This window comes from Falco biarmicus, chromosome 6, assembly GCF_023638135.1.
Source record: "Falco biarmicus isolate bFalBia1 chromosome 6, bFalBia1.pri, whole genome shotgun sequence".
NCBI classification, from domain to species: Eukaryota; Metazoa; Chordata; class Aves; order Falconiformes; family Falconidae; genus Falco; species Falco biarmicus.
In genome coordinates, this window is record NC_079293.1 from 61,401,408 (window position 1) to 61,417,128 (window position 15,721).

The window sequence follows — 15,721 nt, forward strand, 5'->3', positions numbered from 1 at the left end:
TGGTGTTCCTCATCAGCTTGGTTATTAAATGAACCTTGCTGAATGGAGGCTGAAATGTGGAAGATGTGAACTGCAACAGTTTTAAATGCTAAAGTTGTCATCCTGTTTTGCGGGTACTCTGTTTTCTCTTTAATTAAAATGTAGCTTCACAGAGGACTCTGGGGTCATAAAGACTTTACAAAATCCACTTTAGTGGTTGCATACATGTGTGATTTATTTAGCAACCACAAATCTGTTTAATGCCAAGAACTACACCAGATAATTCAAGCCAAAGCTCACAGGGAGTCATGTAATGAGACTCTTCAGATTATTGTCCTGATTAGTTCATTCCTTTCCCCCTTCTCACTTAGGAAGTTCATTTAGGCAAGTAGTCATTTTAAGGATATGCAAACACCGATTGCTAGTTTGCTAAGGATCTGGCAAAAAGTCAGGCTTCCATGACACTGGCTACTGTAGGCAGTGTGAAGTTAAATATGGATGACCTCATGTAACATTGATTCGTGGGCTCGCAGGCATTCTGCACCTTGTAAAAATCCAAGCCTACCAATTATCAGAGACACTACTCTGTATGCAAAATGTCTCTAGCATTGTAGTCAAATCACTTGGAGTTTCAGTGATCGTGTAAACTCAGCACATGTTCATTATTTCTGCTTTGGTAAGGTCTTGAATAAAAAAAGTCCTTTGTTTATCCGTGGTAAGTCCAATACTTTGCTCTTGGCAAGCATGTATGTATTTCACATGGGGAGGAGGGGAAGATTTCATACTGACAACTTTGCAGTTATGTAAAAATTGGATGAGTCCACTGCTATCAAGACATAGGGAATAAAATACAACAGTATAAATAATGTATTTGGCAGTAAGGAATTAATGCATTATTAAGATCAGGGTAGCAACTAGGCAATTGCCTGAGGGCATTGTACATAATAAGGAGTTACAAAAAAGCCAACTACAGCTCAAGTTTATAAATCAGAATCTAAGTAGAATAAAATTTATAAATCAAATAAAATCAGCTGCACCTAGTCTCGATTTACAAGTATTTGTACAGTATACAGGACTGACAGTATCTGTATTCTTAAGGAGATTCTGCAACATTAGACTATCCATAAAGGGGCAAATTCTGATCTCGTGAATACCAGAGGAACTCAGTACACCACTTTCAATGAAAAACAGAACTTCTAGGATAAGAAAAAAAAATGCCCCCAGGTAGTAGCAAATGCATGCTGTTACAACAGAGAGGACTTCACAGAATGCTGACTTTTCCCTTTGAGCCTCATGATTTACTTTGAGCAAGTCTTTTTCCTCCACCTGTTAGCTGTACTGTTAGCTGTACAGTAGCGGTGGTAGCAGGGGCTCCTCCTTGCCGGGGGAAACACCGGTGAGAGGCAGCACAGCAGTTCCTCCCTGCACACAGTGAAGTGACCTCATGGGATCACCCGACACCTGTGGTGCTTTTCAAGGCTGTGTAGGCTGGTCCGTGCCACCCAGCCAGCGATGGGGCCTGAAGAAACGCTGTGGGCCTTTCGCTGAAACTGAAATACCAACTGCAAGTTACAATGTCAGAGGGTTACAACTGGCTTTTTGTGGTCAGTTTGTGGGGTTTTGTCTCCTGTTGTTGGCTCACAGCCAGTCTGCGACTAATCACTCATCTGTGGTCCCAGCCCTGCAGAATTAATATCCTCCACATAGCAGGTATTTTTATTATTAAGTCTTGCACTGCATGGCCCTGCACCTCAGATTGGAGGAGGATGACACGGGCAATGCCCTTACTCCAATGCCATCATCGTGACTGCGTTGTTGGTGTTCGGTACCCATTTCGCAGTTGCTGTGGGAACTGGTCTACGGCTGCATGAGCAGAGGTGTCCCCTTTTGCAAAGTTTCGGCATATTTTTTGTCTTAAATTGTGCAGCAGACTTAACAAAACAACTTTTATAACTGTAAAAAGCATTGCTTCCTTGTTTGTATGCCATAGCATAATGCTGTCAAGCATTCAGCTTTGGATTTGTAATATTTTGGAGAACTAGTTCTAAATAAACAAAAACAAAGGGAGACTGGTAGGTTTAAGCTGATTGAGTGTCCTTTAGTGTTGAAACATGTTTGATTTAAGCACAGAAAGATCCATTAATGCCTATTTATGATCTATTTTTAGAGTAATTCCAAGCAATTACTATTCATATGACTCAAGCACTCAGGCTGAATTCTAGCCAAGCAATAAAAGGAGATTTTTATAATGCCAGAGAGACTCTTGAGCAGATTTAGAGGAAAATACAAATCAACTGTTAGCATGATAAAGCCACATACACTAACTCAGTTTCTGGAGCTCTTGATAACTTGATAATTTAGGAAACCTGGAAAATCAGACAAACACCAGCACATTGGTGCAGCACCGCTGGCTTTGTCATGTCTGGGGCTCCACGCTGCTACGGTGCAGGGAGAGGCTGGAAATGACCTCACCAGTCTCCATTCCCTTTTTACTCTCAGCAGTGAAGTATGTGAGAAATACTGATGCGAAGTTTCCTGTGGTGACATCAGGCAGAGAGATGGACAGATGCATATGCTGCCAAACAATCTTAGAGGTGAATTCACGTTCATAAAATCTCTTGCTCTCACAGACTCAGGAACTTCCTTTCCTTTCTTCCCATGTGGACTTTAAATGAGCCACAGTCTCATCTTCCTTCTTTCCCCAGTTCTGCTCCTCCTGACACTACCTTTCCCCCATGTGTCTAATTTTTTTTCCACCCTTTCTTTTCCTGTTTCAGGATTCTACTGGGAATAGTGCTGCAGCGCCGGGCAGAGCAGCTGGGAGGAAGGGCTGGGCAAGGCAGCTGCACTCAGTAACCTCTGCCAAATAAGCCCTTCAACATCATACACGTGTGTTGCCCCAGATTAATTCTAGGTTGATTGATTGTTTCTGGAAGGCAGCTGGGGGACTGTTTTTGTGTCCAAATGATGGCAGTGAATATCAGGATACCTGAGCTAGCCATAGGGGAATGGCAGGATAAGACAGAGGGTGCACAGGAGACCCCTTATCATTCTGAAGCAGCACCTGGGGGACAGGTAAGATACCTGAGGGTGATTAATGGCATTTCTGCTTAGCCACTTGGAAGATGTTGTAGGTTAACCATCACAAGGGAAAGGAGTCCTCAGCACAGTGAAAATTTATGCCCTGCAGTCAAGATTTACACTTCAGGAAAATAATTTCAGGTGAAGAAAACAAAAGGAAACAGGCAAGGAAACTAGTGACCCCGCTTTCATAAAGCATTTATTTTTTTTTTTTTATTTGAAAACATTATACAGGCATTACATTGCCACAGCCAGTCCATATAGGTGCATGCAAATATCAAAATGGAGAAAGGTTTGTTCAGCTTTTTGATGCAGGATTTGGGGTTGGGGCCTTATTTGCTTGGTTTTGGTTTTGGTTTGTATTTCCATCTGCGGTGTCAAGATTGGTGTGCTTTATTATGGCATTTAACAATAAAATCCTACCCATGGGGTAAAATTTATATTTGTAGCTAGCTCAGGAATACTAAATGGTTTTTTAAAAAAGGAAAGAAAACGATACTACACGCTTGTCAAAATGTTAATAGCACAAGTTAGCAATCTCTACACTATACATTGAAACTTCTTATGACACAGTGGTGCAAAATTTTTCAATTGCTTGGTCTATCATTGTGTGTTTTGAAACTTTACAGCTGGAACAAAGACAAGGTCTGTCTCCCAGTGAAGGTTTTCATCCAGTCGCAGAAAACTACATCAGTCTTGCTAAGGGCTGCTCAGGGCCAGCAGCGTATCAGAGTTTCAGTTTGTTCAGGCAAGGAGCTGTACAGAGCTAGAGCCGTCCTATGCAATCCAGAGTAGCTGCCGGTTAGAAAGCTGAACCTTTGCTGGTGCATACTGAGGTCTCGAACTGCAGAAAACAAGCAGGCAGAAGTAATGTTTTCCTTTACTAGACCTCAGTTTTTCAGTCAAGACAGTTACTTGTAAAGCTATACTACTGTTTTCTTTTGAGGTCCATCCAGCACTGGCACATTGGTGCTAATCCAAGCATCCACCTTGTTTAACGGGAGACGCAGACAGCGAAGCAGCCTCACTTTGCACATCAAACTCCTCCTGTGTGAGTAACACAGGGGATGGCGGCTGGGCGCAGAGTGCACACCAAAACATTCATAGCTTATTTCCGTACAACAGAGCCTTTTAAAATAGCTTATAAAAATTGCTTCAGATGGCCCCTCTCTGTCACCTGTGGATCGCAAACCCTTGTTAAGTAGAAACTCCCAGCCCAGTTACCCAGCTGGGAGATGCCGCCTGCCCAGCTGTTTCTGAGAAGACTCAAACATCTACAAGTTAGTGTCAGAAAAATGAGGAGGGGGAGGCGGAAGGACTACAAACATTTGGCTTAAAAATAAATACTAATAATGAAATTAATCAAAACAATTATGCAAAAGGAAGGAATTGCAAACATGAAACAAACACACACGCACGCAATCCTCAAGGTTCTCAGACCAACACAGGGACTAATGTTCAGAGAAAGGTATTTAATTGGTATAAAAGGTAGCAAAAAAGACTGAGATGACAGGTGCCCGCCAGTGCGCCTCCGGGTACCTGAGGGAGCCGCGGTGGCTGTAACCAGAGCTGCTGCTCCCGGGGAATGTAGGAAACCCACCTCAAGTCAAAGCTCTGCCAAGGCTTGACATGAGGATGCTTGCTGGCCCCTGTGCATGAGGGCTTCACCTGACCATGCACTTCCCACCTGGACTTCTACCCCACAGACCTTACCCTGAAGCATCAGGTGATCTTTCTTGGGTGGTTTTAAATTTTTTAATCCTGTAGGATTTAGACTTTCCTCAATATCCTCAGAATACAAACTCTGTTTCTCTGTGTGATTTTTTTTTTAAAAAAATCTTCAACAGTTTAAGAGAAAAAAGCTTGGAAATATGAGTGCTACAAAGATTAAATAGACAGAAGGCAGGGAAAAAAGTCCTACATTTGTTATGAGTTTAAAACCAAACCATCTTAACCGAAGCTTTTGGCCCAGTTCTGGGCATGGTTTGGCAATAGCGCAGACCCTTCCCTCAGCTGCAGCAGGATCATGACAGACAACCTAAACACAGTGGTACAGAAATCGCCTCTTCTCCTCCACTGCAAGAATAACGTACAACATACTTCTGCTGTTCAACAGCATTTTCCTATTTGCCACTTCATGTACATTATGCATACATACTTCTCCCAGTCTGCTTCAGGGAAGTCCCTTCTATATTAAAGCAGAACAGGACTATAAAAGATGAATGCTACCTGAGCAGAAATTTATCCTGCTTGGTTGAACTGTGTGGCCTTTCTAATCTCCGGAGTACAGATTGATTTTTTTTCTCTTTTTTAAATAGAAATAGGTAAGTTGTATTTTTCAAACATGAAGCCCTACATTTTCACTTGAGACAGACTTCTTCAGCAAAGTAACATTTAAATCAAATTAATCTTCTATGCCCACAAGCAAAATATTCATCAGCCCTGCCATAAACTCCATTTTCAAATACAATGAATGTATACACACTTTTACAGCACTATTGTGTACTTCTTAAACTCCTTCCTTCTGAAGATCCTGAAGCATTTTAAAATAACTTGGTCCCATAGCACCCCTGTGAGGTAGGTAAAATCCCATTATGCCCGTATATACAGATTGGAAAACTCACCACACAGAAGGTAAGTCATGCCCAAGGATCACTCAGAGACGTGGCAGACCTGTGAATTAAACCAAGCTCTCCTGGATCCCTCTCCTATCTGTTCGATGTAAGATCCTCTCTCCTTCCTTAATTTTAAATTAAAAATAGACGATGGATGTTGAAATACTGATCTCCTTTTACTGGGCTCTCAGAAGAGCAAACATACAGGCAGAGATGGATTTTTTTCCCCATTCTGATAAGGCTCCTGGAGCAGAAGTACAATTGTGGAGCACACCCTTACTGTTTTCACATGTCCCCAGGAATGTAAGAAAACTCCTGAATTCTTCTGCTAGTTTTGTAGTTAATGAAAAATAATTGGCTGCACCCTGCCAGTAGAAACACCTTTGCGCTACTGCAGCAACACCAGCAGATGGTCCAGTCTTTCTGCTCATGAATTCCTTGCTTAATCTTCCTGATTTTTACAGTTTGTGGGTTTTGGTGAAAAACTGACACATTTCTAAATAGCTATTGTTAGAATAATGAACCACAGGAGACTAAGCAAATGGGAACAGCAGAAGGCGCCCTCGATGCACTGAGTATCTAAAATAAGTGCCTGGATCCACATGATGTGTCATCTTACCATGCAGAGGTACAATACATAGGAAACTAGAAAATGTGGTTTTCTTTTTATAGATTAAAATTTAAAAAGTAAGAAATCTGTGTTAAGTCATGACTACAGAGAAGCTAAATCCCTGTCAGCTGATGCAGGACCTCAGCCGCTAGGAAATCTGCCATGGATCGTAGAGAGGTCAATGCTTGAGTACTTCACTTCTGCAAATATAGAAAGGCTAAAATGCTTGCCTTATACCTATTCCTAGAATAGAGACGGATATTCTAAGTTGTCCCTTCTCTGGATTCATGGAACAGATTACCTAGAAAGGGCAACGAGACAGTGAGCACAGATGAATTCATTGTCTTTCTCTCACCAAATCCAAGGTGCTGGCAAAAATGCATCAGGGTGTTGCTACCACAACTCACTCATCTATTTTGGGCAAACAAACAAATCTTAGAGAGAAATTAACAGTGACTGCACAAGTGTATTTGCTATAAAAAGGCGGCTTTTCCACAACTGGTGTGGCTTAAGCATAATATCGCTCAGTGGGTGCAAAACCACCCTTCTATGAATTCCTTTTAATTTCGGCTTATATATTGAGTACCTTTCTCAGGCAGTTTGACATTAACTGAATCATATGCAGCAGTTTGTATCGCAAACATGCTGCTCTTATCGTAAACGAGGGACTGGCATCTCCTTGCAATGAACACCCTGGAACAATTATTTGTATTTTTACGAGCTTTCCTTATTTGCTACCTTGCAGCTCACCAGTGTAACTGCACCTGGTAAATACCTTTCTCTATGTACAATACAGAGATAATGGATATACGAGCTCCACTGAATCATCAGTAGGTGATGAACAGCCCTGGGTTTAAGCAACTCTAACGTGAGGCTCCTCTTCTGTCTCCTGCCCCAGGCTGGTGTATGTTACTGAAGGCTCCAGCTGGCCGGTGGCTGGCACGTCTACAACAGGTCCTGAAGGGTTTCGAAACTGCTTGTACACCCGAGGATCTTGGGCTACGTAGGTGGACGTGGAGGAGTAGAGCACCAGCCCAACAAGGATAGTGAAGAATGACAACAAGTAAAGTCCTGAAAACTAAGCAGAAATAAGAGTAGAGTCATTAGACACAGCACCAGTTATCCTGAGTTCGTGAAGACTCACAGCCAAGGGCAGGCACAGATCCCTGTTTTGGCATGCACTGCACAGACCAAACCCCCTGTCACTGGGATGTTGAATTTTTATGGCAATGTCTCTTTGAAAGTTGATTTGCTCCCATCCTGTATGCCATAACCAACAACTAACTGGTGCCTTCCCATGGCCTGGGCATATTAAGTATTGACAAGGTGGACTTGGGAAAGCTGAATTCTGGTCACAGACCCAAAGCTGATTTTGTCATGCTTTTAGACAAGCCAGCTACTTCTCCGAGTCCAAGTTTCTCTAGCTCCAGTGCGGGATACTATCATCTGCGGTTGTCTGACAAGTAGTGGACAAATCTGAAGTTAATTACAGCTAAACCACACGTCTATGAAGTATAACATGCTGTTGGTAATATAAAAAATATCAGTAAATAAACATTTAAACAAGCATTTTAAATGTATACACTTTAAAAATATGTATAGTAATAAAGGCACTTAAAAACCCTGCCTGCAGCTTCTCTGGCTTGTAAACAGAAAGCAGATGCTGGAAGATTTGATGTGAGTTTGGACAGGATGAACTTCAGCTGCGAAACACGCTCTGGGTTGATTGACTTCAAGAGGTTTGAAAGTATGGATGGAGGGCAGTTAACTGAAAGCTCAAGTACACATATTTTGGCACACAGCTTCACTAGATCAGAGGTCAGCCTGAATTTTCTAACATATCCAGACTCAATGTGCCCAGACTAAAAATACAACACAACTTTTTTGGCAATATGTTAGTCCCTGCAGATAAAGGTAAAGGCAAAGGCAGGGTTTCAAAAGCACAGACCATTTGATATCAGCTGTAGCTACTGGGTGCCTGCTATGGAGGAGACACAAATGTCTGTAAGCCCATATGACTGGTTCCCTGATCTTAGACTACAAGTTCTTTCTTCTTGCCTGTTGTATGTGAGAAGCCACGAAGGACAGATTGCACAGCCACCTTGTAGGTGGGGATATGGAACTGATTTGTACGCAAAATGCCGGTATTCTGCAACTGTCAGGGATCCGTACTTCAGCACCAACAACTAGATGCAACCTGCTATTAGCTGCTTTGTGAGGTACTTCACTATTTTACATGAAGGTGTCTGCAAGCCAACAGACTATGCTTTGATGGATGACCAGTTTGTTTCCTCTGGATCACTTTAGCATGGCAAAAATTGGATAGACTGGACTGCTTTTTAGCAATTCTGCTTTTTATAGTTAAAGAAATAATCATTGTGGAGAACAAAAATTTTACTTAAGATAATTTTGGAGTGATGTTAATTCATTGCCATTTAATAAACCTACGAAACCTGCGTCCAGCTTCCCACCGAAGGAAACATCTGGCTTTTTTAAGAATCCACAGTATCTTTGAAAGCTTTGGACATATACCCTGTGGTGATATATCTGTATGTGTTCTTATTTCACACAGCTAGTATGCATTTCCCACAACTAGTATGCACGTTTTAGAAGGAAAGGATTGTTATGAGGAAAGTTTAAAGTGTGTCAGATGGATTACAGGGTAGGAAGAGTTCTGCTCTTCACCAGCTGTTAACTGCTTTTTTCCAGGAATGTCACCAGGTCTTCATGTGTCATCTGGCAGTATGATCTGATGTAATCATCCCTCTGTCCCACCAGCCACAAAGAGAGTGTTGAGCCTCACCATGCATCTGCTGAAGGATTCCTCCCATGTGACACAGCTCTGAGAGGACTGTTTAGGCTTAGATCTCCCCCATGTGGCAATCAAACCCAAGTCAATAATTTCAAAGCATTTTCCAATTGATTTTTTTTCCCCATTTTCGGTTTAATTTTGCCCTCAGCACTTTCCCCTCCCCATTCCTCTTTGCATGCGAACTTGGGTACCCTTGGCAGCAGTGAACTTGACTAAGCTGAAGCAAAACTCAGGAGTCAAATAAATCTAGTTTCCCAAGCCAGGAACTAGTTTCCTAGTTTCTTACTGTCTTTCCTTCCCACCTTATGCCTGAATTTCTCACACTGGACAGCCAGTTGGCTTGCTCCCCTGTATAAGGAGAGTGCCAGCCAGATTTGGGATTCCCTTGTGTCCTGCTGTGAGGATTCAGTGGGGCTTCCATCAGTTAAATGTGCTCTTTTTCTTGCTCTAGGCGCTGCCCAGCCAAAACCAATTCACTGTTGCTTTACTTCATGGCTCCAGCTCTATCATAGCCTTTTCCTCCTGGCCATACCTCCCATTCCTCTCTCAGGGGCTTCCTGCCAGTGGGCTCTTTCACCCGATAATATTCCCTCCATGGCGATGTCCCCCTGCCCAGTGGCAGCCCTCCAGCCTGGGAGAAAAGGTTTGGACGAAGCTGGGGGAAATCTAAAGAAAGGCCTGTGAATCATTTGTCTTTGTAATCTATGCACAGCTAGGGCAAAGAGACCTGGATCCTAACAGCCCTGTAACAATTCCGTCTTTATCTTCCTTAGAAACAAGTTAAGGTGCAGGCTGAATTGTTTTCTGCAGCACTGAAGTAGAAGGGCTGTTAGTAAGTTTAATATAGGAATTTATGCGGTAGGTATATGAGAAATCTCTGAGTTTTGTCAATACTCTGTCAGATTGGCCCAAAGGCCCTTGAAATTAACGGGTATTTTACTCCTATTAAAATGGCAGTGAATTCAGCAGCGTGAAGGGAGGATGAAGACTTAGTTAATCAAATACAAAATGTGTTGTTCACTGTACTGTGTTCCTCAGACTCTAGCTGAAATCTTTTTATTTTATTGAAGACAGGATTTCCAGGCACACTCTACTGCTGTGTCTACATATAGGTTTTGGAGTTTTTTTCACCTTGACCTGCAAACCTCATCTGCTGAGACTCACTATTAATAGACATCAAGAGAGACTCAAAACCAGCAGAAAGGGCTATTTGTAAGAAATGAAGTGAGGGAAGATCATTTTTCATTGCTACCCTTGACACAACTGCAGTACCAAACTGCAGGCTCTCAGGAAGTGTGCAGTTCCTCTCTTTGGCTAAAAAGCTACTTCAGAATGATATTGTTCTTCATTTTTCTGACTTATCTCTAATTTTCTACAGAAACATATTTCCTCCAAGAAAAAATACTTTTAAAAATAGTATTTGTACTCCAAATGCCACTTTCCTCGATGTTAAGCAGGATAAGTATAAGCTGTTCAAAGAGTAACACAGTCAGAAATTGTTTAGCTCAGATTAGCTAATGGCTGTCACACACGCTAAAGTAAGCAACCAAAAAAAAATTCATGTTTCTATATCATTAAATGATTTCACTATAGATTTTGTATCTACACTTACAGGTACACATGTATATAAGCTTGCTTATCAGGTAGTTTATTGAAAGACCAGATGACTTTGTGATTAAATCAATGATCTAACACTCTCAAGTCCTGGGACTGATTTTCAGCCTATAAATTTCTTTTGTGAACCAAAATGATTGTAGATGACCCTCAGTTTTTCACCCATTTAAAAGGGACAGTAACACTTGGTTACAGAATAAAGATGGGTTTACATAAAAAATAGGGATATCATCCTCTGAGGAGGATCCTTTGCAGAGCGAAACTAGGTGCCTTAGTTTCAACAACATTTCCAATTTCATCGCTGACATGAAAAGCATCTGCCAATACTTACTCAGTAGTCAAATCAAACGGTTAAACCAGCCCTATAGATTTCACCATGGCTGGTCTGACCTGACATCTGGGTGTCTATAAATGCTTTCTCAACTGAAAATACTCAATATGGAACACACAATGTTATTTACAAACATTAAAAAATTACGAAGACATAAAAAATACATCTTCTCTAGATGTTATTTAGTACCTGTGGTGAAAATGGCTTACACTACACTACCATTAATTTTCAGCATATAAAATGCAAATTTTAGGTGCCTGTCGATTTGAAGATTAACATACAAAGCAAACCCTAGAAAAATGTAACAAGATAACATGTGTAAAAAGATTTGCTCAGTCTACCAAAACCTGCAATGATTCTAGGTGAGTGGATGTTTGTGGTATGTATCTAAGAGATGCTCCTTAGGGACCCAGTACTGGAATGCATTCACCCAGTCAGGCTTAGCAGAAGAGCTAATGGCATCTGATGGCTTAGCTGCAGGAGTCTTGCTCCTCGCTCCGCTATGTGCCACTGCAGAACCCCACCAGAAAACCACCATGGCAGCCCAGTGTAGCTGGCCACAAAAAATACAGGGTAGAATCAGTCTGACTGTTATCCACACACAAAGTCCTTTACATTAAAAAAGAACAAAACCCAAACACATCTGCAGTGTTTTTTTGTGGCTGTTGTTGATTTTTTTTTTTTTAATAAAATATAACAGTGCTACACACAATTGCAGATGAAGTTTACAAACCCATTTGAAATTTAGTTTATACACAGTATTTTTGTTCCAAGTGAATCAAAGCTGTGCATTTTGGGAGTAAGTCAAGCATCACAAGATTTCTAAAGTTAAGAAGATGAATATATAGGCTCCTCAAAACTTAGGATTTTTTAAAATCCAGAATGAACTATTAAACCTTTCAAATTTTACTCCCCACTAGTTCTTATTCTCTACTTATTATGTCTCTGTGCAAAACTTGTCTTTCATATATCCTTAAACCATTATTGTTAAAACCCTTCTATATTTCCACTTGAGATTCCTATGCTTTAAAGTAATCCACTTGAAAAGGCAGGTGCAAAAGAAACTTCTTGATGGGGAACAAACAGCGCATCTGATTTTGTTATCTTGAATAGTGATAAGACAGTAACAGCAGAAGAAAAATTGAAAGAAAAACTGTTCAGAAGGCAGTAAATTCGTGGCTGGGTCTGGAGAGAGCAAGTCATTCTTCAGTACACAGATCATGAATTTAGAAGGGAAAGCAGGAAGAAAGGGCATAGCAGAATCACTGCACACCCAGCTACGGAACGCTGCACTGACTGACTGCTGCAGAGGGAATTTGCAGACAAGTAGTTCTGACTGTCACAGATGTCCACATCCATGTTACCACTGACACTAGTGTGAAACAATATCCAAAGTGACAAAACGAGACAGATGTGAGTCTGCAGAAAGCCTACACAAAGAAACACAATGATTTGCTAATTTTGGTTTTTCACTCAGCTATCATGATAATGATCATGACGGCTATTACAATGGTTATGAAAATGCAAATTCCCTTTTACTCGGTCCATTGAACTGGAAATAGTCTGCAGGAGCAGACTATTGGAGCTGGTTTTTGCTGGAGCAGACTATTGGAGCTGCAGCAGTCCAGTTCCATTTGTATATCACAACAGCAGCCATAGACTGAATCTCTTGGTAGGAAACGTGAAGCCCAGCTCCTAGCCTATGGCAACCCAACCGTGCTCTGTAAGTCCTTAAAAGGAACTTTTTGTTATAGGACTAACTGAGAAATTAGAATTGTCATGTTTCACATATTGAGTGATAAAGTATGAAATGGAGTAACTACCTTTTCCCCTGCCTCATCTAGAAATTCTGCACATTTTCACAAAAATGAATAAAGAGATCAGCTCTATTAATTCAGATTTTAAACCTTAGAGAGATGCGATCTCCTCAGAATTGCACTGACGAGGAGAGACAAAAATATATTTATCAGGTGGAATTCATTTAGCCCCGCATTTGTGTTGACACCCTGTGTGCTCTCCAGACAGGCAGTTCCCACCGCTGTCTTATTCCAATCAGTGGGTCTGTGCAGTCTGATGAACCTCTCTGTTTTCTGAACTAATTCAGTTTGTAGCATACGCCGCAGAGCCCATCAAAGCTAATGCCGACAGGGGTTCCTGCACCGACTTATGTCTTTTCCCCCTGGGTAATTTCACACATGAGTACCTGAGCAGGATGAGTGAAGGGAGTTTAAACCAAATTTCTCTCATTATCTTTTATATAGCAAACAGACATTTCCACTCAGTTTGATGAATTGATCGAGGGACTGAGCTTCTTTTCACACAGTTTTCTATTTTTGCCTCCAATATAGCAAATGAAGTTCACCATCACCAAGTGCAGAAGCTGTGCTGTGGGATGCACACACTCTCCGGCCAGCAGCAGTACCAGCAGTACCAGGAAGGGTGAGGGCTCTGAGAGCTCTGAATGTGCAGAGTGCTTCCACTCGGGTAGCTAGATATTATAGACATATTACTTTATTAATAGGAATGGGAGCCAGCATCCTAGTCATAGCTCACAGTGCTCTCTGGTGACTCCCTTGGCCCAGACTCACAAGGAGCAGGCCAAATTTGTCTTAGGTTGGGACTGTGACTCAGTCAGTCTGTTGCTGACTATTTTTGTCCCAGTCTGCCAGGAAGATGTCCCTTTGGGCTTCAGGATCTGCGCTGCTCTATGGCGAAAACAATCTGCTGGCTCAGCCTCAATTACTGCTGTCTGCCTTCGGGGGTGAGAGATAAAGACCCGACCTTTAGCTGATCGCTGATCCCAGGTGGCAGTTATGGGCAAAATATTTCCTAGGAATATATAGATACCCTTCTAAATGGACTACAGAACTAAGCTCTAGGCAGGTGATGATACATCTTTGTCATCAACAGAAATTGGGGCAGCCACCAACACTGAAACAGTATTTTGTAAAACCCAAATGGTACCAAACACCAGAAGGGCTGCAGTAAGTTTTCCAGACTGCATTCAAACAGATAAAACTCATCTACCTGAACCTTTATATGTCCTGACAGATGTCTCAGATCTTTAATCTAGAGATCCCTAAAGGGACCCAAACCACTGGGATATGGTTTAGCATGCCTTCTCAGCTCTCCAGTTGCAGGAGCTTGAACGCCTGAGCAGAAGTGTTGGTTCTTTTGCCGAGAAGGGTACCAAGGGGTGCTGGGCAGCTTCAGTAACTATGACAACTTCTGGGCAGCAGGTCTGTCCACTACCAGCAGGATTACATTGTCTTCACATTTTAATGACCCCTGGCTATTTCCAAGGAAAACTGTAAGGATATAGTCTTAAGTGATGACTTAAGGTCTTATCTTGCCCTCCGAACTCTGTTGGGATGGTAAGTGAAATTTGTAGCTAGTTCTTCCACATCTTTTTTCTTTTTTTTACTGTCCATTGGCAGTCACATAAGAAGCTTTTCACTGGATGAAGGACGTTTCAGCTGCAGGCATGTCTCAACACATCACTGTTGCTCATGCTGGCCAGAAGCCACAGCAAGAAGCATCTGGCTTGCTTCAAAACCAGTGAAAACCTGACATTGGTTTCATTGCCATTTGGTGAAAACAAAGGAGCCAAAGGAAGTTTTGCCTCTGTCATTTCACACATGAAAGAAAGACCATACTCTTCAATTCCTGCTGCCTGCTTGCATCCTCAATGTGCTCTAACTCCGATGAAATGCTGTCCATTACTACAGCTCATGCTGAAGAGCAAATGTTGCATAGAAATTGTAATGTGAAGTGATCGTATGACACATTTTCTCTATTTTCCAGTTGATTCTCAAAGATCCTGTTCTAGTGTTTGCATGTTTTACTTAGGTAAAACATAGTGGTCCATGACTTCTGTCATATAGCAGCACCCTCTGTTTCAGTCCTTGCATGGCATTTGCTGGTGGGCAGTTTAACTGGTAAGACAGTGGTGAACAGGAAAGTCCTAAGCTCTTAGATGTTGAGGTTATCTACATAGGAGAAAAGTCAGGAGGGGGTTATTGGAAACCTGTCACCAGAAATTCTGTTAAAATCTGGGAAACGTCATCGTTTTCCTGGAATTCATTGGTGGAATAAAACAAACTTACAGAGAAAACTGATAGCATTTGGAGAAATATCTCTGAGTCTGATGTAGGCAGCTGTAAGGCAAATACTGGTTTTGAACAAATCTGCATGATTTCATGCTTCTCAAATGGTATCATTAGAAAAATTTCATAACAGGCTGTCTTTTCTAAATACATGCCTATTAGGGCAAAATGTTTGCTTGAAATGGCTGATCTTCCTTTCCTGGGTGTTGGGAGAGAAGGGAACGCTGCTTTCTCTTCTGTTTCCCTTTGTTGCCTCTTGCCATCAGATGTGGAGAAAAAATGAGCCTGTGTTCAGTACCCCTGCGGTACCAGCAGTTTGTTTAATTAAAAAGTGCAAGGTAGAATGAGTCCTTCAATCTGTTTTAATCTTATCTACATCAGAGAGATTTTTATGTGAAGTTAAAACACTTATAATACACTGCTCTAAATTCCTGTGAGCATCCTTACTGTGAGATGAGGGGGGCTTCGTTTCTGGTTATTTTATGTCAATCACTTGACAAGACAGTGGTAAAGCAGTTATCCTTTTAAATGTTCTTAATACAAGAAGGAGGAGCACGACAGAAATGCTTATAA

At 41.6% G+C, this 15,721-nt stretch overlaps 1 protein-coding gene across 1 annotated transcript in view; it reads right to left on the reverse strand.

Moving 5' to 3' along the window:
- Nucleotides 1-3,241: 3,241 nt before the first annotated feature.
- Nucleotides 3,242-15,721, reverse strand: part of SLC35F1 (solute carrier family 35 member F1) — a 253,934-nt gene continuing 241,454 nt past the window's right edge. The window contains exon 8 of the mRNA XM_056344452.1: nucleotides 3,242-7,363. Within this exon, the coding sequence (XP_056200427.1) occupies nucleotides 7,139-7,363 (225 nt within the window). The 3' untranslated portion in view covers nucleotides 3,242-7,138. The remainder of the gene's footprint in view (nucleotides 7,364-15,721) is intronic.